Below are 22752 nucleotides of genomic sequence, written 5' to 3'. Positions count from 1 at the left end.
TGTGTGCAAGGCTTTGTGCCAGGCTTTTCACATCTTAACTCATTTAATAGACATTGCATAGTGTCCTTTGCTTTGATATTACAAAAAGCATCCAAACTCAGAAAAGGAGTATGTGGCAGAACTGACATTCCCACCCAGCTACACCCAGCCACAAAGACAGTGTTAGGCTGAAAGGGACAGCCTCCTGACCCAGCCCCACTGGTTCAACCAGGGGAGCGATCAGCTGTGTTTTAAGTATTCACATTTAAAGGAGAAAATGCATTAAATCAGATTAGGCAAGTACAGCTCAACCTGCAAAGCCTCAGGACGCGTCACATAATTCCCACTCTTCTAACGAACCCTGGTGCATTTGTCATGGTCAAGTGCAATAATTTCAAGGTAATTTCTTTGGGGTCCACATGAGCTATTTTGCTGTACATTTAGCTGGTGGTCATTTCACTGGCAGTTAAGCGGCAATAAGAGATTGTGTAATAGAGCCTCATTAAAATTAAAGACTGTGACACCATGTGCCCCAGGACACCTTAAAGGGACACTCATTTGTTCGACATTTACCATCGTTTTGACTCAGGCTGGGTCTCGCATCTCACATGCTGAGTTCAGAGCTTTAATGTCATTCAGGTATTATTTTGTGATTTCAGTTCATTTCCATTTTAAGCCACAGTTTGTCTTAGCAGAGTTTGTAGGGATTTCCTCAGCCTGTTTAGGTTTTGGGGATGAATTGGAGGAGGCGGGGAAGGAGGAGGGAAGAAAGACTGAGGCAGCATGGTCACTTCTCACCATCCGAGGGCCCAGCCACACGTCTGGAGACCATGATACACTGCCCCGAGGACACATTTCCGGGGCTCCGGACAAGGGCCCGGTATTTCTTGCCTCTTTTCCTAATCCCTAATTCTGGGTAATAGTTGGAATCAGCTTCGCAATATTGAATTCAGAACAAACCATCTTGATGGATGTTTTACTCCAAGTTTAAACACGGGTAGAGGCCAGTGCAAACAGAAAACAGGGATGAGAAACAACCATCAGCTAGTCTCACTGTTACCTGTCTCAATCCATCCCTTCTATCTGGAAACTCCGATGGGCTTTACAGGAGAGAGAGTTTAAAGAACAGAGGCTGTATCTTTCTCTCCCACCTTATTCTCCATCCCATTTGCAGGTCTGCAGATGGGGGTCCTGCAAGCCCCAGACCATTCACAACTGAGAATGGGAAAGAGCAGGACTGACCCCAGCATCAAGGGCAGATCCATGTAAATGTTTCCCACCTCTTCCTGACTCCAAGTCGCTTTGTTCTCCTTCATGGGGAGGACACAGGAGAAACACAGACGCGAGCGGGAGACTGCAAAGTAGAGTTCATGGGGGTCTGCCACCCGTTACAGGGTCCCCTGCCTCGACAGTGACTCTGCGAGGACAGGGGCCCGCCCCATCCACCTCTCGCTCTCCCAGACACAGGGCCCCAGGTGCACACGCTTGCGAAACCTTGAGCTGTGGGCTAGGCAGGCAGAGGAAAGACACCGGGCATCGGAGCCCAGGGGATGGCACCTCACCTCTGCACTTCTGGCTCTTTCTTTTCCGCGAGATTATCTAGTAAATCTCCTGGTCCATTTATTACCCACATGAAATGGGTCTGTATCATCTTAGATGCTCACTTAGCATTTATTGAATGAGCTATGTTGGTGTTGTGTGTGTGTGTGTGTGTGTGTGTGTGTGTATTTAGGATATGGAAAACCAAGGTTTTACTTCCGCTGGAACTTCTGCTCTTAGAGGAGAAGAGCTCTATAGACGATCCGACTGACTGAAGCCTGTAGAGAATGTTATGGCCGCCGGGTTTGGGTGAGCCAGCCTGACTCCATCCTGGAAGGACACTGAGTGATGGCTGGTCTGGGGTCTGGGAGACCCTGCTTCTCTGGGAGCTGCGAGTTCATCATAACCCATTCCCGGGACCACATGGCTGGGAAGCACAAGTGCATCACTGTGGAGGCCAGCACACCAGCCTCTTCCCGCCTGTACTGCCAGGACGCAGGATTACCCCTCCAATTCCAAGGGCAGCCAAGGAGGCTGATGGCAGGGGGCCATCTGGGGGGTCGCGGTGACATCTACCTTATTTTGGTTTTGGCCTAAACTGCTGAGGAGCCCTGCTGTTTTACAGAGACAGAAAGAGAAGAAAGAGGCCAAGGAACACTCTCCCCTGTAACAGAACCATGAAATAAACTAGAAATTGTCAAACTTTCATTCTCAGGATAGCGATGCACACCTGTAAAGAGGTGCCTGAACAGGCTACCTGGTGGCCCTCTGTGAAGGAATACTTCAGTCACCTGCAGGTGGACCAGCCGGGGAGCCTTTGCTGCTTCAGGACGGATGAAATGCCCCTGAGGCGATCAGAGGGGAAGGCGCCATCTTCCTAGATGAGGAAGGGGCATTGCTTTCCCCTCCCCCCTGCCCCTCTGCTCTGACCCTACTCAACATCTTTCAGCCCTTGGACCACTATGTTCTCTGGAACATGTTCCAGGGCTCCCTTTTTGCTGTGTCCTTTGCCTGGGAAGCTCTTCTGCTCTTCTGTCACCAAACACAATGATTGAATTAGTTCTTGTTCTGGGAATGTTATCTAACCCACTCACTTTATTACTGGCCCCAAGCTTCCTTGCAGTCCCCTGATGAGCTGGACTCAGCCACGTGGGGGACTTCCATTTAGTGAATGAATTTTCAGCAAGGCTAGAGGTGGCGTAGCCTAGAACCAAAGCAGATGCATTCACCTCCTCAGCCCCCTTCTCCTCAGCCTGCGCCTGGGTCTGGGGCCCTTCTACTCTAAGACCAAGGAGAGGAGACTTCGCTTCCACATCTAGGAAAGATCCAGCTGAATCCACGGACGCCCAGCCTTTCTAGGATGGAGAACACCTTGCAAACGGGAACTGGAGGCTCTCTTCAAATCTAAATCACCTGTCCAAGGAAATGCAGAAAGGAGGAAAAGTGGCGATCGTTTCTTCTGTTCACCCTCAGAAGACCTGCTTTCATAGGACCTCGTTTCTCTTCCTTGGAGGGTGGGAAGGACTGTGAGTCTTGCTGTCCTTGCCAGGGTCACTAGGGAACTCGGCTGGACTTCCAGCGTAGGACGGCAGGGTGCTCCGGGGGAGCGAGGACGGGCCAGGAGACTGGTCCTGGCTCTGTCACTGAACAGATGGGTGAGGACACTTCACGAAGATTCCCTGGACCTGTTTCCTCGTTTGTAAAACAAGGAGGTTGAACCAGGAAATACTTAAGGTTTCTCTGATTGAAAATGTTTTGCTACCATGGGCCTAAGGAGTAGTATTTTCCCAGGTGCCTGGGGCTTTGAGCAGAATCTTCTGCTAAGACTCAGCTCCAGGGCATCACCTTGTAAAGTGTTCCATCAGTACATTGTTCCCCTGCAGCCAATCCTAGTGATGGACAGAGGGCGGGAAGGAGAGTCACTGCCCCGTAGACCAGGCAGAGTTTTCTCACTTTCAGTTCTGAGACACAGGCCATGGACCAAGAGCTGTCTCTGCCATATGCATTCGCACATCTCAGCGAATGTGCCCCCAACATTCACCCTGAGAAGACGTTTACAAAACAGACAGATTCATCCGGGATATTCAAGCAGGTAGGGGCCTTAGAAAGAGCTAGCTTATCACCTTTTGCCCACAAATGTAGAGGAGAGAGCAGGGTGCCAGGAGAGTAAGTGGCCTGCCCCAGGTGACAGACTGCAAGTGGCAGGGTCGGCCTTGAACCAATATTAAACTCACAAGGAATGCTCTTTTCCAGAAATGGTTAAGGTCTGAGAAATAAAGGATTTAAGGGACACATCTTTCTTTCCTGTACATGCACATAATTTCTTGGAGATGACTTGATAAGCAATTTTAAAATGAGAGTTATTGTAAGTACTTATTACTATTCTCATCATGCCATCTTTATTATGGAAACGTAATCAGTCAACATATTTTGCCTCATAAGGTCTAGCGCAATTGAAATCCAGTGGTATTGATGCAATTAAAAGAATTAGTGAGCCTATTAGGTGATTTATGTTTTATATAAAAAATTTCTCAAAACAGTCAAAAGAAAAAAAATTAGCTTTCGAATGTTAATCTACTTTCCCTAGTCTAATACTCCACCTACTGGAAAAACACTGAATACTATTTAAAACATAAAGTATTTTTAAAAGAACTGATTTTTTAAAATCAATAAATCCCTATAATATTTATAAATATCAAAGGATGAGAGGAGAAATTCTCGTTTCATAGCTGAGATAGCATTTTTAAAATAAAGTTAAGTTCGAAGACGTTTATAGCAGGGAGGGCCCAAATGCTGTATAATTTTTTCAAAGAAAAAATCTCAAGGCAAAACACATTTTGATAGACTATAAAACGACTTTCCGGGAATAAGGAAAAACAAATCAATGGCTGGAAAAAGGGAGGAGGAAGACAAAGAAGAGAAACAAAATAAAATTAGGGAAGGTCAATTCTGAAAACAGGTATTAACAAGCATAACGTTGCTAAAATTATACAATGCGATGGCTAAATCTTCTATTAATTAAATGAAAAGAATAAAGAACTATGAGGGAGAACAGTTATGAGAAACAATGTCAACATGACAAATGTGACTGGGGCCCTTTCTGTTTCAGTCTTTATTGGCTTCTGTCATCTTGGTTTGTCCAGCATGTGTTTTCAGGGGTTGGTTGTTTAAATTTGGTTCCTGGCAAATTGCTGGGTGAGTTTTTTGGGGGAAGTTTTAACAAAGCCATCAGTAAACACGATGTGTTAGAACCATCTGCCTACGGACAGGGAAACCATTGTAGGCTGCTGTGTGGGATGGTACTGCTGTCCGGCCATTTGTCTGCTGAGGCTGGGATGGCCAGTGTGGAGGTGGGTGTGGCCGCTCTGATTGTCAAGTTCTCCGCGGGGACCCCGGCTGTGACTGGTCCAGATATGAGGACTTTCTTTGAAGATGAGCGCCTCACTGAAGAACACGATCAGACAGATCTTCGGAGTGAGCAGGTTGGCTGTGTCAGGCATCTGCCGGTGTGCACTCCTGAGGTTACACCTGCCCAGCCCCTAGGCCACCTGGGCACGGGCGGATGACTGTCCCAGGGTGACCTGACTGCTCGGGGAGCTTCCCTGCAGGAAGAGGGAGACCTTGGCATAAGCCTCAAATTCCCCCTCTGACCATATCACCTTCTAGGCGCGTCTTTTAATAAATGACAGGACTCCTGACCTCCTAATGCCACACAAAGACTTTCGAGCAATTCTGCCGTCCAGCCACCTGTGGAGCAAAGCTGAAGATGTGCTGAGGAGATGTTCCCAGCTGGGAACATCCCACTACATTTCAGTGGGGGAGGGATAAACTAGGAGTTTGGGATTAGTAGATACGCGGGCTACTATATATAAAATAGATAATCAGCAAGGTCCTACGGCATAGCACAGGGAACTATATTCAATATCTTGCAATAACCTATCATGGAAAAGAATCTGGAAAAGAATATATATATATATATATGTATGTATAACTGAATCACTTTGATGTCCACCAAAAACTAACACAACACTGTAAATCAACTATACTTCAATAAAAGAAAAAAAAAAAAGAATAGCATGTTTCTCATATCCGGTGATGCCAGGAGGGACTGGTGATGATTCTAAGTCGGGTCAGAGGTTGGATTCAATGGACCGTAAAGACCATTCCAATTCTAAAATTATTCTAAGCAAATATTATGACTAAAGTTTGCAATTTACATTGTTGTTTATAGAGAAGAACTGGAAGAGGTTTGTGACAATCATCTTTGTTTTCGTATCCAGGGAAGGAGGTGGAAAAAGATATTGTCATACTCAGCTCTGGGGAAGCTGAGGCACCAAGAGGTTTGTGTCTGACCCAGGTCCACGGACTCAGTGGTAGCTATTCAATTTAATACACATAACTATGTGCGGGACACCAGGCTGTGTTGTTAGAAAGAACATTTCCTGGCTCCCTGCAATTCTAAGGCTCCTGGTCATTAGAGCACAATTTGGTGTTTGTTATTTTTAAAGAAATGAACCTGCGATTTCTATCGCTGTCACACCCCTAACCCTAAAAGCTAATGACTTTCCTAAGTAAATTCACTGATCAATGATTCTTCTCCAGATGATGTTTAAAATATGGAGAGAAAATTTAAATGCTGTACATCTAATCAGACTAAGGATAAGGGCTTTACGGTTCTAAACCTATTTAATGAAACAGCATTTTCTTCCTAATTGGCTGGTCTTCTAGGGTTAAAGGTTTGCTCACATCGTGCTTGTGGAATGATGCTTTATATGTGGGGTGTTTAAGTAAAGCGACCCCAGGTGCTTTTACTTTATTGATCTTTTTAAGGCACTGGCTTCAGTATTTAAATGAGTTTGAGTTTGTTTCCTGAATGGTCTTTCATTAAAGCTTAGGTTGACCTCATTCCTCCTGCAATCATGACACTGTAATGGCAGAAAAAGACTAATAAAAAATATGAACTCATTTTATGTGGTTGAAAAGGTTACATTTCTATTGATTTCAACTGTAATATAGTTAAAGTCCTTGATATTAAGAAAACTCAGCAAACACGTTCTTTTTTGTACAGAGGCTCTATCGATATTCCCTTGCCAGTAGGTTTTGGCAGCAATAACAATATGCAGGATGGAGTCTAAAAATTGGCAATTATCAGAGGACTGATATCCACATCCTTTAAATTCTCTTCCAGGTGAAAGAGTATAAAGGTGTATCACGAAAATCATTAAACACAGAGTGACTTCAGAATGTGGGGTGAATGCGGGGTCTAACAGCTCGAATGATGACCAGTTCTGCTGGCTTTACAGAAAGCACTAAGGCTCTGCTCCCTGGAAACAATGTAGTTTTTTAAGGCTGTGGAATGTGGGGAGGGGTGGAAGAATTTAGTAGAGGTGGTGAGGAATGGGAAATAGGAAAGACTAGAGGAAATGAGGTAAGAAATCTAAGGAGAGCATTCACTTGTCTTGGAAAAAAGAATATGTAGCTGAAAGGATCTGGGAGAAGGAGGAAACGTGCAAAGAATATCCCCCCAAAGTTTGGTCCTCTTCTTCCCCCTTTTCCATGTTATCAACATCATCATCAGTGTAGCAGCTAACATTTCTTGAAAGTCAACTCCAGGTCAGATCCCACCTTAGGTACTTTACACATATTATTTCACTGAATCTGCAAACAACCCTGTGGGCACAGACTGTCATTCACCCCATTTTACAGTTGAGGAAACCGAGGCCCTGGCATTAAGTTACGTTGCCTAAAGGGACACACAGCTCCCGAGAGGTATAGCCCAGAGGTCTGTGCGCCTGTAGAGTCTGAGCTACGCTACTGTGTCTGCCTGGATCCTGTGCTGTTGCAAAGCTAGGCTGGCAGGACGTCCACAGCAGCTGCACAAGGTACTCCTGGGAATGAGCGGAGGGCAGGGACAGCCCGGCATCGCCTCTGCCTGGTGTCCTCCTGGCCCCCATCTTGCTACCTCTCCTTTTAGGGATCTTCTCATTTACGTGACCCTGGCTGTCTGCATCCATCTCTGGCTGCAGGACGGGTTTTCGGAGATGACTTCAACGTCGCAAGTCAGAGGCTACAGAAGCCTGTCAGTTACTTCGCCGCTGGCACCACAGTGCATTTGTGGTGCTCGGCTGTGGGGCTTAAGCACATAAGCAAAGGCAGAGGCTGTGGGTCGATAATCCAGATCCCGATGTCATCCTCACAGGGGTAGAGAGGGCTCATTTCTGTCTATTCTCCAGTTTAACTTCTGCTGGTGGCCTGGGTGACCGATATAGGGCGGGATGCTGGAGGGAGCGGCAGTATTTATTCGGTGGCTTTATTTGCTTTTACTTCCACTTCCTTTTGGATGCTCTTGCGCCATCTTCACTGTTGAACTACCAGCTCAGACCCTCGCTTCTGCCCATGAAGTTTTTTATTACCATCCCCTCCAGCATTCAGATCACATCTCCTCATATCAAAGATGTTAGGGTAGGGCTAATTCTTTTAGGTCACTAGCCAGGACAGGGAAGAATGCAAGTCAAATGCACCTTAGGAAGCAGAAAGAATCTTTGTACTCTCAAATGCAGCACATGTGCTCAGAATCCATTATTTATAAATGTGATTCATTCATTCATCCAGTCACTCCGCAAACATTTCTTCAGGCTCTCTAGTGCCCAGGGCTCAGGGACAGAGCTGTGAGAAGCACAGGTGAGAACGAAATCCCTGGGCTGTATCTTTGAACGTGACATCAAGCTCCCATTTATATAAGCAACACCAAGCCCCATGGCCATCCCAGTATTTCACATTAGATGCAAATGACCCACATCACAACTCCTGACTCTGCATTAGATGAGCATTTGTAGAAGCCTCACCTAAGCTAGTTTCATGCGGAAGTTTTCCCTTCCCCACCCTCAGCACTGGTTCTGGCTAGTGACCACTAGAGGGCATCTTAGCACTAGCTCAGGACCTGCTCCAGGGCACCCGGTCCATCAAAATCCTCACGTTCAGTCCCTGTGCTGACTTTTCCCTTCACTGAGTAAAAGGGCAGAGTGTAACCCTTCAGAACCTCAGACTGCATATGGGGATACATTTCTTTTTCAGAGAGGAGATACATTTACGTGAGATAGGAACCTGCTTTCAGTTACCTGGGCATGGGAACCACCGCTCTGTCTGCTGTGTTACAAAATTGCTTTGAGAATTACCATCTTCGAGAGTGATTTTAGTGCACTGCAGATGGATATAAGGATATAATGCCTCACAGATTGGACTTCAGTTTTCATGCCAGACGGAATAGAAATCCGGGAACCTCGCCTTCTTTCTTGAGAGATGATTTAAGGACAGTGTGCCTGGGGGGAAAATGAACGCTCCAACAGCTTTGGCTGCGTTCTGGAGGAGAAAAGAGAGAACTGACATCTCAAACCCTAAACTGGGTCAGAAGCTGCATTGCAACTGTTTTCCCGCTGAGCTGTAAGAAATGTAAAGCGAAGTAAACACGTTTTTCTGGAGCGTCGGGACGCGGAGGTCCCGTCCAGCCTTAGAGCGCATAATTCTTTTGCAGATGAAACTGCTTTAGAAAAGAAATGAAAAACTTGGAAGTGTTGACATACTCATTATGAGTCTTTCTCGGTTTCAGATCAGATGAGTTTGATGGGTTAAACTTATTTTTTCTTCGGTTCCCTCTGTAATTTTTTTGGATTGCAGAAGAGCGAATACTGGCTCCCTGTGGTAAAAAATAAGTCTGATAACGTGGTCCTCCCGCCCCCCATGCAAACATTAAGGCACGGCTCAAACGCCTTCCTCGGTCTCCTCTGATCCATTTCTCCCACCCCCAGGATGATTAATTTCCCCCCATATTCTGTGCTTCCTCAGCATGACTCCACACTTCAGTTGGCCCCTGGTTCATATCTGTGTGATTGACGGTCTCTTCTGTTGGACTGTGGCTTCTGAAGCCACCGGCCATGCTGCCCGCTGTGAACGTGCAAGGTGCTGAGGGCTTGCTCCCTGGGTTGAACTGCAAATGGATAGAACAGGAACCTTGGTTCTGAAGGCCCTGCTGATAATGACCTAACAGCTGCTCTCTTACATTTTGCTTTTAAGAAAGAGAAGGGACTTGGGAAGGAAGGAAGGATAGTAGCATTTATTGGGCCACAGAAGATGCTGGATATTTTCATGTAAAATTTCATTTAACACACACACACGCCCCATTAAAATAGGTGGCCTTATTCCCATTCTCCAAATACGTAAACAGAGCATTCAGTAACTTGCCAGAGAACATAGAGTTAGGAAGTGGAGGAATCTGTCAATAAGGATGTTTAAAAATTTATGTCTTAGTAACAACTTAGTAACAACAATCCATGGTGGTCTCCGTTTAGACTCAGACCATCCTCAAAGGGAAATCTTGCTTCACGTGCTATGGCCTTTTTACCAGCCAAGACTCATAATACTCTCTTCTGCTAGATCCCCAGTCTAGTATTTACACGCTGATGGGGAGACCAACTTGTTAAGTCTCTTGCCGAGGAGAATTAGGTGGAATGAGCTTCTACTATCCGAAGAAATGTATATCGAGTGTGTATACAGATTTTCTCTCCTCCCAGAATATAAACTCCTTGAGGGTAAAGGATGCATTTCATTCATTCCTCCTGCCCCACCAACTCATCATTGTCTACCTGGATTTCTTTCATGTAATAGGTACACAGCATATATTTGTTCTCCTCAATGTATACTCAATGAAGTTGAGTTAATTTTAATTGCACTTCATAAGCAGCCATATGGGATGGCATTGACGACCCCCTGATTTTACCCAAGTCAGGCTTAAGGAATGGTTGCTGTTCGGAATTTCCCATCATGCCGTGGGCTGAGTGGCGGACAAGGATAAGAGATTAATGCCAATTACATGGCATAGCGTTAAATCCTTAGTGATCATCATATGGTTTTAATATTTTTAAAAATGCACTGTTAATGGAACATCCCAGAATCATCTTGAGAACATTTTGTCACACGTCACTGCACACCTCGGAACTGGGACCTTACACAGTGGGTGCCCAGACCACTAAGTACACAGATGGTCTCAGTTTACAGCCGCAGGTCAGTTTGAACACACGGCGGCAGGGGGAGGAATCCTCGGCACTGATGGTTGTGTATCTTGTTTTTCTTTTTTGGAGACACTTCACCAAAGAGTCCTACTTTCTGTTCAGAAATAAATAAGGAAAATTTGCTAAAATACCCTACCATGGGCCAAGGACCCAAAACCCAATCTAAAACCAAATGACACAAAGCTAATGAGGTCATGAGGTTTTTGATGTGTGTCTCGATTGTGAATAGGCTTCTCTGGATATATGGAAATACTGAAAACAAAACAAAACAAACTCTGACACATGTGCAGACCAAATTAATGGGCAAGTTTTCAATAGACACATTCCTGTCTCTTCTCTTCCCAGGTATCTTCTGTGGAATTAAACCATTGTAATGATATGAGAAACAAATAAAACATTGACCTATGCCCTCCGCATAAGTAAACATCTGAGTCGCTCTTCCACGAATGCAGGAAGAGAAGCAGTAATACACTTGCTGAGAACCCAAACAGAGAGCCAGTGCATGGGTCAGAGTGCTCCCAGGAGGGAAGGATTAGAGACATCAAAGGGCTCATCACTATTCCCGCAACCACCGCCCTTCTGTCAAGCGTGCTGGTAATGCACAACCAAGGCTGTGAGCTCATCTTCCGGAGGAGAGAAACACTAAATTAGCCAAAGGGAGGATGTTACAGTAAATGTAATCTCAGAGCACGGCCTTAGACTAGTGAGGTCAACTTCCTTTATTTGTTCTGACATCCCTAAAAAGACGTAATGCTTCCAAACAGTGTTATTTTTTTAAATAAAGGCTTGAACAACCTCTGATATTAAAATTTTCAGTTGTGTTTACAGCTGTACACTTTTTAGTATCGTTCGTTATTGGCAGAAAGTTCAAGGGTAATAAAGGCCCACATTTTTAAATAATTCATCTGAGCCTCAGCTTCTAATTTCAGGCCAGGCTCCATGCCAGCACAGGAAAGAAGGATGCTCAGGTGGAAGGACCAGAGGTTATGTCCATGCCTCCAGGAAAACTGATGTGGAACTCTTTATGTGGCACAAACACTGGCCTGAAAGTTGGACTGCTTACTTTTTTCACTGAGAAAAGTTGCGATTTTATGACCTCCAGCAAATCTCAATAGGGCTTTTCTTTTAAAAAAAAGTGTTTTCCCTCCATTACATACAGTTATTTTTTTCTAAGGAGACTATCATGTAATTTGGTATTTCAAAAAAATGAATATACCTTTTCATAAACTGCAGTAGGCTATATATTTGTTTCTTGTTTAACATACATGCTACTCATGGTTTGTTTTAAAGGCTCTATGTCATTAGTTTCTTTAACACTGAGGTCATATTGCATGCACTTTTCTACACCTTTCATTTGTTATCTAACAGCACTTTGTAGAAATTGTGCTGAGTCAGTTTTCTAATGTAGGTGGATGTATTTGAGGAAGGGTCCTCTATGGCCTCTGACCAGACCACCTAATTCATGGTCAATTTAAATACCAGTTAAATCACAGTGTTTAGAGTCTGGGCTTGGGAATCAGACAGACCTGGGTTTGTACCTCAGCTCTACCCCTTGCTGACCTCTCTGTGTCTCTGTTTCATCCTCTGTAAAATGGGAATAATGGTACTTATCTCACAGGAGGGTGATGTGCATAAAGTACAGCCTAGAAAGCAGTAAGACAGAGACTGGCGCATTGTACACTCGAGAAATATTGATCGCTTTTACTACTACTACCACCACTACTTTATTAGTGTTAGTATCATTGCCTTAATAGGATTCTCCTGTGTTGGGCTGAGGTGGGGTTCCTGGAATCTTTATTAATATTCTTGAGAAAAGCCATTTAAGCCAAATCATCTTTATAAGCTGTTCCAGCACTTTTTAAAAAGCTTTGCTCTATCAACCTCTTTTCCTAGAGCCTTTAGCGTACACGTTTCACCTCCCAGCTGCAGGTGGCATTCTCTGAGCCACGTGGAAGGCTGTCTTATCACCTCCTAGGTTGCTCTCTGCACCCTCCTGTCTCTAAACACAACACAGGTCAAAAGAGTTTATCAGACAAGCATGCTACTATCTCCCACTGCTATCCTAATCGACTTCAAACACTAACCCCTCCAAAAGACTTACTTTTATTTAAAACTCTTAAGAATTTTCAAAAGTTTATAAGGCAAACTGGCAGGGGTGAGCCTGGGTCTCTTGATGGCTCTCAAAGGCGACAAAGAGGCGATGGGGTGAGCAGCGACCAGCCCCGGAAGGAGGGGTCTGGTTATATGGGTTCTAGATAGGAGTCTGCCTCTCATGAGCATTGGGACCTTATTAGTCACCTGGACATCCTCAATCTCTGTTTTCTCAGCTGTTTAATGGGCTAATAGTACCAGCTGTTCCCAACTCATAAGGTTGAGCACGTCAAACGAGGATACGTATGAAAGTATTTTGAGCACCACATAACATGATTATTCAGGCCCTTCCAGTACAGAGAGAATTTCTCCTGGCTTGAGGCGGTTCCTTGAAACTCCTTACAATTGAACATTTCTCCACATACAAAAAGTGGTGCCACCCTGCCCATCAATGTTTCCCGTCAATTAACATATATAGCTGCCCTTTAAGTCTATAATTGAATCACTTTTCATTTTACTGCTAATAAAATTCCTCCAACAATTTTTCACTGTTGTTGCGATCTATTTTATTTATTTTTGACCTACAAATAAATGTACCTAATTAATGTATTCAACTTGATGAGTTTGGAGTTAAGTATATACCCATGAAAACATCACCACAATCTATGAACTTCTTTTTCATTATAGTAGCCAATGAACATAAATGAGTATCTTGAAGCAGAGTACTGCCGTAAGAGAAACCTAACATTTGTAGCATTGGTCCTGTGGTATGGATATTAGAGGCTGGAAAGACAGACAGTAATGGTATACAAGCAAATGTTTTGTAAATCTGTCACCGCACATAACCTGGAAGGCAGACTAAGTGCCTATGACCGGTGGCTTTAGGGAAAGTGCTCAAAAGAGCCAGAATGGCCACGGGTATCAGTGGTTTCCTGCTGCCTATGTCAAGGAAGAGATGAGTTCAGAAAAGAATTGGCCAGTTTCCAAACATCAATCAGTGAAAGGGAATAGAGAAAAGTCCAAAAATTTAGAGCCTCACACCAGAGAGTAAGAAATAAAACTGCAAAAAGCTTTGACCAACAAGGGCACATGAAGATTTTCAGCTCAGCAAACTGGCTCAGCGCCATGCGGGAGGTTAAAATTAAGAGTATTTACCCCACCACAACCACCTAAGCCTCTTGTCTCAGATGGCCTCAAGGTAGCTGCCATGACCTTGAGAGAGAAGCAAGGGTCCTTGGAAGCAAATGACTATGTCGGTCCAAGAGCCACGTTTAGGGAAGAATGCAGGGCGTATCTACTGGTACACGAAACTGACCGGAAGCAGATAGATCAGAAGCCAACTCAGCTTCTGAAGGAACTGTATCGGCAAAGAAACTGCAGGTCTGGTCTACAAAGGCTTGTGAGTATAAAACAACCCTCAGTGTAATTGACACCTGCAGGAAACGGTCCCTGGAAGCTGCACAGCTTCAAGGAATGCATTATCACCAACATTCAGTTCAGAGGAGAGCCGTGGAGAGCCACGCAAACAATGGACAGGAATTTGGCCTATTCAAGGGACTACTCCCATGGCCAAGGGCGGCAGCAGGACGTCCTCAGAGCGTCTACCCAGCATGATTTCATCACTGCTACAGAACACAGGACTTTCCTCTTTAAAAAATATATCTGATATAAGGCAGACTTTCATTGGGTTTAGCCACTGACATTTTAGGGTTGTTACAGCAACTGGTGTTATCCTAGTCTTTTTCTATATTCCCGGCGTTTAGCATTCACCGTATGCTACTATTGTTGGTAACACTTTCCTCTGACCATTTTTAGGATTCATATTCAATATACAGCTCAATTAGCAATTGATGCAACTGCTGTTATACAAATTGGTTGAAATTCTGATTAATAGCAGGTAAGAAATTATCGTCTTTATTTTAAGAGATGTAATTCACTGAGTCTGAGGAACATTTGTTTTGAAAATTCCTGATGAAAACAATTGAAGTCATGCTCTTTGTGCTATAAAAATTTGGGGACCTGATCATCATTTGTGTCTGAGGACTTGGAATTATTTAAGAAAGTCCTTATTTTACTTGCAGGAAATCTGTTAGCTTCTTCTTGGCAAAGACGGAACTGGCCCTCCAGTTACATGAAAGCCAAAATGATACATCTTTACCATCTGTTCATTTGATTTTAAGAGCAAATGGATTAGGAGTATCTGTGCCAGAGACTATATCCCTGAACCCTCCACTGTAAAACTTCCATAAAACCCCTAAATATTTGATAGTTATTCAAGGAACATGTATTTAATTCATTTTTCAAGCTAATTTTATCATTGGATCAGGTGAGAATATCAGAAAGTTGTATCACCTCAGCCCTTGTTCCCTTCATCTCCCATCACCCTGTTCTACCCCACTGCCTGCAGAACTGTTTGGGCTGAAATCCATTTTTAAGTTATACTTGACTTTCCCAAGGAAATGCTACGTCAAGCAGGTTTATGAAAAACACATTTGTTGCAGAAACGCTGGTGAAGGCCCTGCGTACCACCTCTCTCGGTACTCACTATGTAACAAGGAGGAAGGAGCTTCAACTATCACTGCATTTTTAAAACTCTGAAGAAATATAGCAAAATGCCAAAATTTTTAATGTTTGGATGGTGGGTCCATAGGTGTATGTTTTACTATTCTCTGTACTTCTGCATATTTTTGAACTATTTTATAACTTCAACATCACTCAATTTCCAACTGGCCAGAGGTATCCATTTCCAACATTTTATGGTCACCCTCCCAGACATCTCTCTACTAAGTGATTCAGTTAAGAGCATGTGTAAACTTCAGTGTGGTAGACCTAGGTTCATCTAGGCTTTTGCTACTCACTGCTTCCTAATTTTGAGTGAGCTACATCACACTCTGAGTGTCAGTTTCCACATCTCTAAAATGGGGATACTAATGGTGCATTCCTCATAAGCCTATTGTGAAGACTCAATGAGAAAATGTGTTTTAAGTGCTAGCACAGTGCCTGGACCACAGCACCAATAAACGTGAGCTACCATCATGCATGTGATGTTGCCAAGTGGATCGTGCTATGGGCAGCTTGCCATGCCAGTAAACAGAATCCATGGTAGATAAAAAAAGGAAAGAATGATAGAGTAAGAAAAATTCCATTTCCCTGGAAGAGCTGGTATATTTTATGCTTATGGGTTGTGGACTTCCGGGCACCAAGAAGCTCTGAGCCAAACTTACGCAAGTGGATAAGACCTTCTGACCTGGGTAACCGTATTCCATTTCCCCGTTGTCTTGGGGCCCTACTTTTCGTGACTTACTTTAACTCTCAATTTCGTTTTATGTACTCCCTGTAAACCACCTTATATCCCCTGTGCAATGTGGTTGGGACGAAAGGAAGGAAAGGAGGACGGGTGAAGCCAGGGACGGCAGGCAGGAAGGAAAGTAAGAAGAAAGGATTTGTAACACAAGGCTTTGAAATTATTCCTTGTAATGGTGATGTTCAGTTCTTAGATGATGCTAATTGGCACCGTTTTTAATCACAGGCAGTGTTTTTCGGGTGCTCTCTGCCCGCTCGGGGTTTGTTTTACATTTGGCATTAAGCCTTCAGCTTTATCACGGGTGCAACTGTGAGTTTCCATAAACAATGCAACTTGAGGGTTGTCCTGGGCTCTGGTTTGCGCTGGCATCTGAGAACTCTGAGAGTCGGTCCTTCATTCTCTATGTGGACATTGGGCACTTTGTCTTTTGGCAGCAAATGTTTCATCCAAGGTCAGTTTCCCTCAAGTGCTCAGCACCATTTCAGACAGCGTGTGCTCAGGGAATGCAAACTTATTTAAAGTTAGCTTTAGCCAAACCCAGCTAGGAAAGCAAACCTGCTTTTAAAAACGCTGTAAACACTGACAAACATCATCTAAATTATATGATGTTTGCACATATATAAATGTATAGAATTTTACCTTAATTCCAAAGGCATCATTCCATAGCACTTTTTTTTACATCTTTATTGGAGTATAATTGCTTTACAATGTTGTACTTTCTGCTGTACAACAACATGAATCAGCTGTATGTACACATATATCCCCCTATCCCCTCCCTCCCTCCCTATCCCACCCCTCTAGGTGGACACAAAGCATCAAGCTGATCTCCCTGTGCTATGCGGCAGCTTCCCACTAGCTATCTACTTTACATTTGGTAGTGTGTAGATGTCAACGCTACTCTCTCACTACATCCCAGCCTCCCATCACCTTCCGTGTCCTCAAGTCCATTCTCTACACCTGCGTCTTCATTTCTGTCCTGCCACTAGGTTCATCGTACAATTTTTTTAGATTCCATATATATGTGTTAGCATATGGTATTTGTTTTTCTCTTTTTGACTTACTTCACTCTGTATGACAGACTCTAGGTCCATCCACCTCACTACAAATAACTCAATTTTGTTCCTTTTTATGGCTGAGTAATATTCCATTGTATATATGTGCCATATCTTCTTTATCCATTCATCTGTCGACATTCCATGGCATTTTTTTTTTTTTTTTTTGCGGTACGCGGGCCTCTCACTGTTGTGGCCTCTCCCGTTGCAGAGCACAGGCTCCGGACGCGCAGGCTCAGCGGCCATGGCTCACGGGCCTAGCCGCTCCACGGCATGTGGGGTCCTCCCGGACCAGGGCACGAACCCGCGTCCCCTGCATCAGCAGGCAGACTCTCAACCACTGCACCACCAGGGAAGCCGTTCCATGGCACTTTTAAACTCATCTTTGAGTTAGCCTTATTTTTGTTCTTTGATGAGAAGTACATTTTAATTTGAAATTATTTAAATATATTTGTCATTATATTTTATTGTAACTGGGGGCTATCAGAATGGGTTGAGGATATATGTGTGTTTTACATTTTTGTTCGATTATAAAAATGCAACATACACTTATAATTAAAAAACGAGGGGCTTCCCTGGTGGTGCAGTGGTTGAGAATCCGCCTGCCAATGCAGGGGACACGGGTTCGAGCCCTGGTCCGGGAAGATCCCACATGCCGTGGAGCAACTAGGCCCGTGAGCCACAATTACTGAGCCTGCACGTCTGGAGCCTGAGCTCCGCAACAAGAGAGGCTGCGATAGTGAGAGGCCCACGCACGGTGATGAAGAGTGGCCCCCGCTTGCCACAACTAGAGAAAGCCCTCACACAGAGATGAAGACCCAACACAGCCATAAATAAATAAATAAATAAATTTAAATCATATGGGCTTCTAAGAAGACCTCTGCTTAAAAACAAAACAAAAAAAAAATGAGGAAATATAGAAAACTCTAGAGGAAATCAAGCCATTTATAATCCCTTTACACAGAAATAATCACGATTAACCTTTTATTATATCTTTCTCCATACATTCTTGAGGTTGTAGAAGTTCTCAAGATGGATTTGTAGATTGTTTCCAGGAAAAAAAAATTAGAGTGTTTTTTTGGAGTTCTAAAGGTGCCCTTGGAATTACGTCCACCCTCTACAGTCTTCCCTGCCTGCAAGAAAGCAGGTCATGGGAGCAGGGAATCGGCCCGACCTGCTTGTCTGGAAGCAGGCACCATATCTTTTCTTCCTCCACCATGTCTACCTTTGTTTTCCATCTGGGCTGGACTGGAGAGGCTGGGCTGACAAAGACCAGTGCACCCCAGACCATGAAGTCTTTCCAGGCTGCATCCAAGTGGGTTGAGGCATCTGCTTTCTAAACATGTCCAGAAATCTCAGTGCAATTGCATCCCATTGTATGACAGAAGGAGGAGGTGGGGGACAGGGCTTTCCAACACCCTGGGTACAATTCCTATGGCCAAATTAGTTCCGTGCCTTCTACGATGCTTCCCACTTCTATCTTCTCCTTTACCTCAAAGCATTGTGCAGCCAAAGTTTTTCGTACCCATCGTGTTTCCTTTTCCTGGAACTGTAGTCCTGTTCCTTGGAAGATTCTCCCCAATTCCCCACTCTGATCATGAGGTTTGATCAGGGGCTATCAGTCACTGTTCCCCTCCCCTCACAATAGGGTGAGTGTGTGACCCCAGCCAGGTCAATCAGAGACCTTCTCCGGATTTTAAAATGAGAACCGAGAAACTAGGATCTTGCTTCTGGTCCCAGCAAAACTGGGAAGATGTGAGCCGACTTCAGTGCCTGTGTCCCATGATGTGTGGAAGATGAAGTCTGCTGCAAGAGGAATTGTCCAGAGGCAGGTGGGCAAGCAGAGAAGAGGGAGGGAGGGAGGGAGGGAAGGAGAGGAGGGAGAAGGGGAGGGAGGGGGGGAGAGAGAGAGACAGAGAGAGAGACAGAGAGAGAGAGAGAGAGAGAGAGAGAGAGAGAGAGAGAGAGAGAGAGAGAGAGAGAGGCAGGCATTCGGTCGTGGCCTAGGCTTTGTTTTAATCCTCCAGGTCCCCTGCATTCTTTCAAAATTTTGGTTTTCCCTTTCTTAAATTCTATAACCTACCCTAGGAATTTTCTCTACAAATGAATTCTGAACTGGTTTTCTGTCCTTTGTGATCAGAAGAACCCTGAGCAATAGAAGCCGGTTCTCCCCAGCCCCGCTTTGGTCCCCTGGACTCTGCAGGCCTCTGGCTCCTCCACTGCGTGGATTTCTCAGCCTTTCCTCAAGAGCCCCAAGTCCTTAAAACAGCCCATCCCTGTCCCCTGCTTCAGGGTAATCTCTCGTTCACTGTAGCAGACAGCAGCTCTGATTAAGCTAATATTTGCTCTTAAAGAGCTGCTGCTTCCTTCCAAAGATTCCCCAGTTGGTGGAATTTGGCAGAAGGGAGGCCATCTTGACCTTCTTTACTCCAGACTCTCATTTGGGGAAATGCACCAGGAAATGGAATTATTTAGCGTATCACCTGGACTCGCTTCTCCCACTCACCCCACCCTCGTCTTTGCATGTGGTTCCTCAACCCACAGGGCTCAGTCCCGACACACAACGCGTTTTCTTGGAGACAGCGAGGATTAACCTTGCAAAACTCCGCAGCTGAGACAGCTCCCTTCCTTGACACTGTCCTTCAAGCTGATTGTTGAGCTCTTTTTAACTTTTAATATTATTTTGCAATGGTGAAATGGCAAGATAATCACTTTCTTTAAGAGAGGTGACAGATGGCGCACTTTAAAACAAGAGAATGCCTCTAATCAAAAGCCAATAAACACAACGTTGATAAAATGGTATAAAACCACCCCTTTCCTGTAATGGTATAAACCACCATACTAATCCTGGACTTGCTGGCTTTTCTGAATCAAACTTGAGTTATGGTGGAAGATGGGCGTGGTTTACTCCATAAGTAATTTGCAGCACCTAACACGTGACAGGCACTGCGCTAGACTCAGCGACTGTCCATCACTATGAGAGAAGCTTATTTATGCCCCATTTGATTGATTACGCAATAGGGTGTAACTGCACATTGTCATTTTCCTAGGAAAGGCCTCTCCTGAAAATGCTCTCTAGCATTTACTGCTAAAGGCCAAGCGTAAACTCCGTATCAAGTTATGAATTTGACATCCGCCAGTGCTCACGAAGAGACGGGGCTTGTGCCTCTCCTCTGCAACCTGAACTTCCCACAGTTAGCAGCCGAATCTGAATCCGAATGAGGTCGGAGAGGCTGCTGAACCCCTGCCAAATGACATTCCACTTGACTGACAAAACAGCATCCCCCTGCTGCACTTCTTCCTGACAGGTATCTATTTTGAACCCCTTCTAGAGAATGCAGTGACAGTTCCAGCCTTGATCTTTGCCTTAGTTCCCAGGGAGACCTCCTCATGCCATGTTTTATTCATGGTGTCTCCCAGGCCGGTCTCTTCATTGTAAAAATCGGTCGTGGGGGTAGGGACAATCCATGAACCTGAAATAAAGTTTGAGCGTCGCAATAAAACCGTCCCTTTGTGTACGGAAAGCCTAACACCAGAGTCTGAGATGCTGGGGAAGGTTTGTGTACTGAGGATTTTTAAGGCAAAGCATCCATAGGAGAAAAGAAAATAGTTATTCACATTGCACTGGAGTCGTGAAGGAAGTAGGTCAGATAAACCAAAATAACCTTTGCTGGGAAACGCGATAAGCTTCAGACATCTGAGACCATGCAGAGAAAAGATGCTGCAATGGATAAAAGCAGTAGACCGATAGACGTGCAGGGCTACAAGCAGGAAAGCTACAAAGAACGTACAGAGTAAACATTTATTCTACCTTCTCCCAAGAAATCTCTTCTCCATCAACTCTGTCATTGTCCTTCCTGTAGGAACTGGATATCTTTCTACTTCACAGGTTAGAAATTTGTAGGAGAAAGTATCAGAAGCATCTCTCCCACCTGTCCTAACCGCCCAAAGCAAAACCAACAGCCCAGCATGACAGAGGACAGAGATTGCAACCCTGTATCACATCCGCCTGATGAGTAACACGTGTGTACCTTGAGAGTAATGGTCCTCTCGTGACGGGTGACATTAACGCTGTGGGGCTGCCCATTGGCCATGCTCCTGTGGTCCACGTCAATATTATACGGCTCCCTGGTGCCACCCAGGCTGTACCGGATCTGTAAGCTTCCTACACAGAGAAAAGAAAAGAAACTCAGTCATTTCTCCACTCTGGATTTCATTTTAATGTCACTTCCCCCACCCCTTGAGGCTAATTCCATTAAACTCAGCTTCAACGTCCATCAATGTCACCGCCGGTCTGAATTCTGAGTCACTAGCTCAGAGGCACACTAATCCATAAAGGCTCACAGCACCAGGCACGCGCATGTTGACAATCTACCAACAGCAAGCCATCAGTGACTGTCATCTCCAAGTTGAAGCAGCAAATGGTATAAACAACCCAAGTCGGGATTGAGCCTGGGATGGCAGAATGAGAACATACATGATACAGGACCATGGAGACACCTACAGGACCCACAAAATACTCTGTGAAATAAAAACTAAATGCAGGATGCCGGGATGGCCTCATGCCATCGGCAAAGTGTGACATTCAGCATATAAAAGAATCATGAACATACAATATTAAGAATAAACATAATTTACAGAAGATAAATCCATGGGATTTGGGGAGGCTTCACTGAGACCAAGAAAACAAAGCAATGGCTTTTATTCTAGGTTAGAGACCTCATCAATCCAAATGCAAATCAAAGGCAAAAAGATGGGTCCTCATCGCCTCTCAGTTGTAGTTCACTTTGCCTCAACAAATTATTCTTTTTTCTCTTTCTTGTTTCTTCCCAATAATGACAAGCAATATTCAGAAAGATTAATATAATATTCTATATCCTGCTTTTAATTAATCAGCAAACGTAGCTTTTATTTCTTAGTTATGATTTTTAAAGCCATCGACTTTTTATCTCATTTTTTACTCAAATTGGAATCTTCATGTTAATAGCTTTTGACATCTCAGAGCTTAAAAATGGAGCCAGTAATTTAGCAAGAGTTTAGTCAACTGTAAATCACCTCAAAGATTCTTTGTCGCCTTTTTCATTTTCCTTCCAGAGGAACAAAACTGATATTCTAAGTTGTGAAATAAAACATGATAATTAAAACTTAAAAAGTGAACAGAAAAGAGAAAGAAAGTCACTGGAAACTCCACCGTCCAGAGGTAAACTACTCTAAATATTTGGCAGTATCTCCTTGTAGGTAATTCTCATGTCCTCATGTGTACGTAAATAAATGCAATAGTTTCTGAATGCTGCCCTTCCTTATTTAGCGTTACATGTGCCATTTAAAATATTGAACTACGTTCCTGGAATTGAAAGAACAATCATGAATTACTTGCATTTCCTATTTTTCCTTTCTGAACAAATCTGGCAAGGCTTCACTATTTGAGTTTTCTCTTGGCACTTGATCCTAGATTCCTTTGCTTTATAGCATTTCAACCAAGCACTGTTGACTTTCATCTCCTAAATGGGTCTAAGTTCACCCACTCTCCCCCATCTCCACAACCGCAGGGCCTCCACTGGCACCTAGAATGCCCTGGTATCGCTCCCATAGGAGCCTGCGCCTGCACGCAGAGCTCCTGGCCTAACTCAGGGCCTCTGTGCTGGCCACACCCTATCAGTGACCTGACGGCCACCACCTGAGCTTCACCTGCATTGGCTTCTGCCTGGATCACGTGATCCAA

General features: G+C 44.3%; 1 protein-coding gene across 1 annotated transcript in view; it reads right to left on the bottom strand.

Moving 5' to 3' along the window:
• CNTNAP2 (contactin associated protein like 2) overlaps positions 1-22752 on the bottom strand; it is a 2079227-nt gene that overhangs the window by 143947 nt on the left and 1912528 nt on the right. The window contains exon 21 of the mRNA XM_029233017.1: positions 21062-21195. Within this exon, the coding sequence (XP_029088850.1) occupies positions 21062-21195 (134 nt within the window). The remainder of the gene's footprint in view (positions 1-21061; positions 21196-22752) is intronic.

The sequence above is a fragment of the Monodon monoceros genome, unplaced genomic scaffold (assembly GCF_005190385.1).
Source record: "Monodon monoceros isolate NGI ecotype Baffin Bay Population unplaced genomic scaffold, NGI_Narwhal_1 Super_Scaffold_2, whole genome shotgun sequence".
Lineage (NCBI taxonomy): Eukaryota > Metazoa > Chordata > Mammalia > Artiodactyla > Monodontidae > Monodon > Monodon monoceros.
This window is presented reverse-complemented; position numbering and strand designations above follow the sequence as displayed.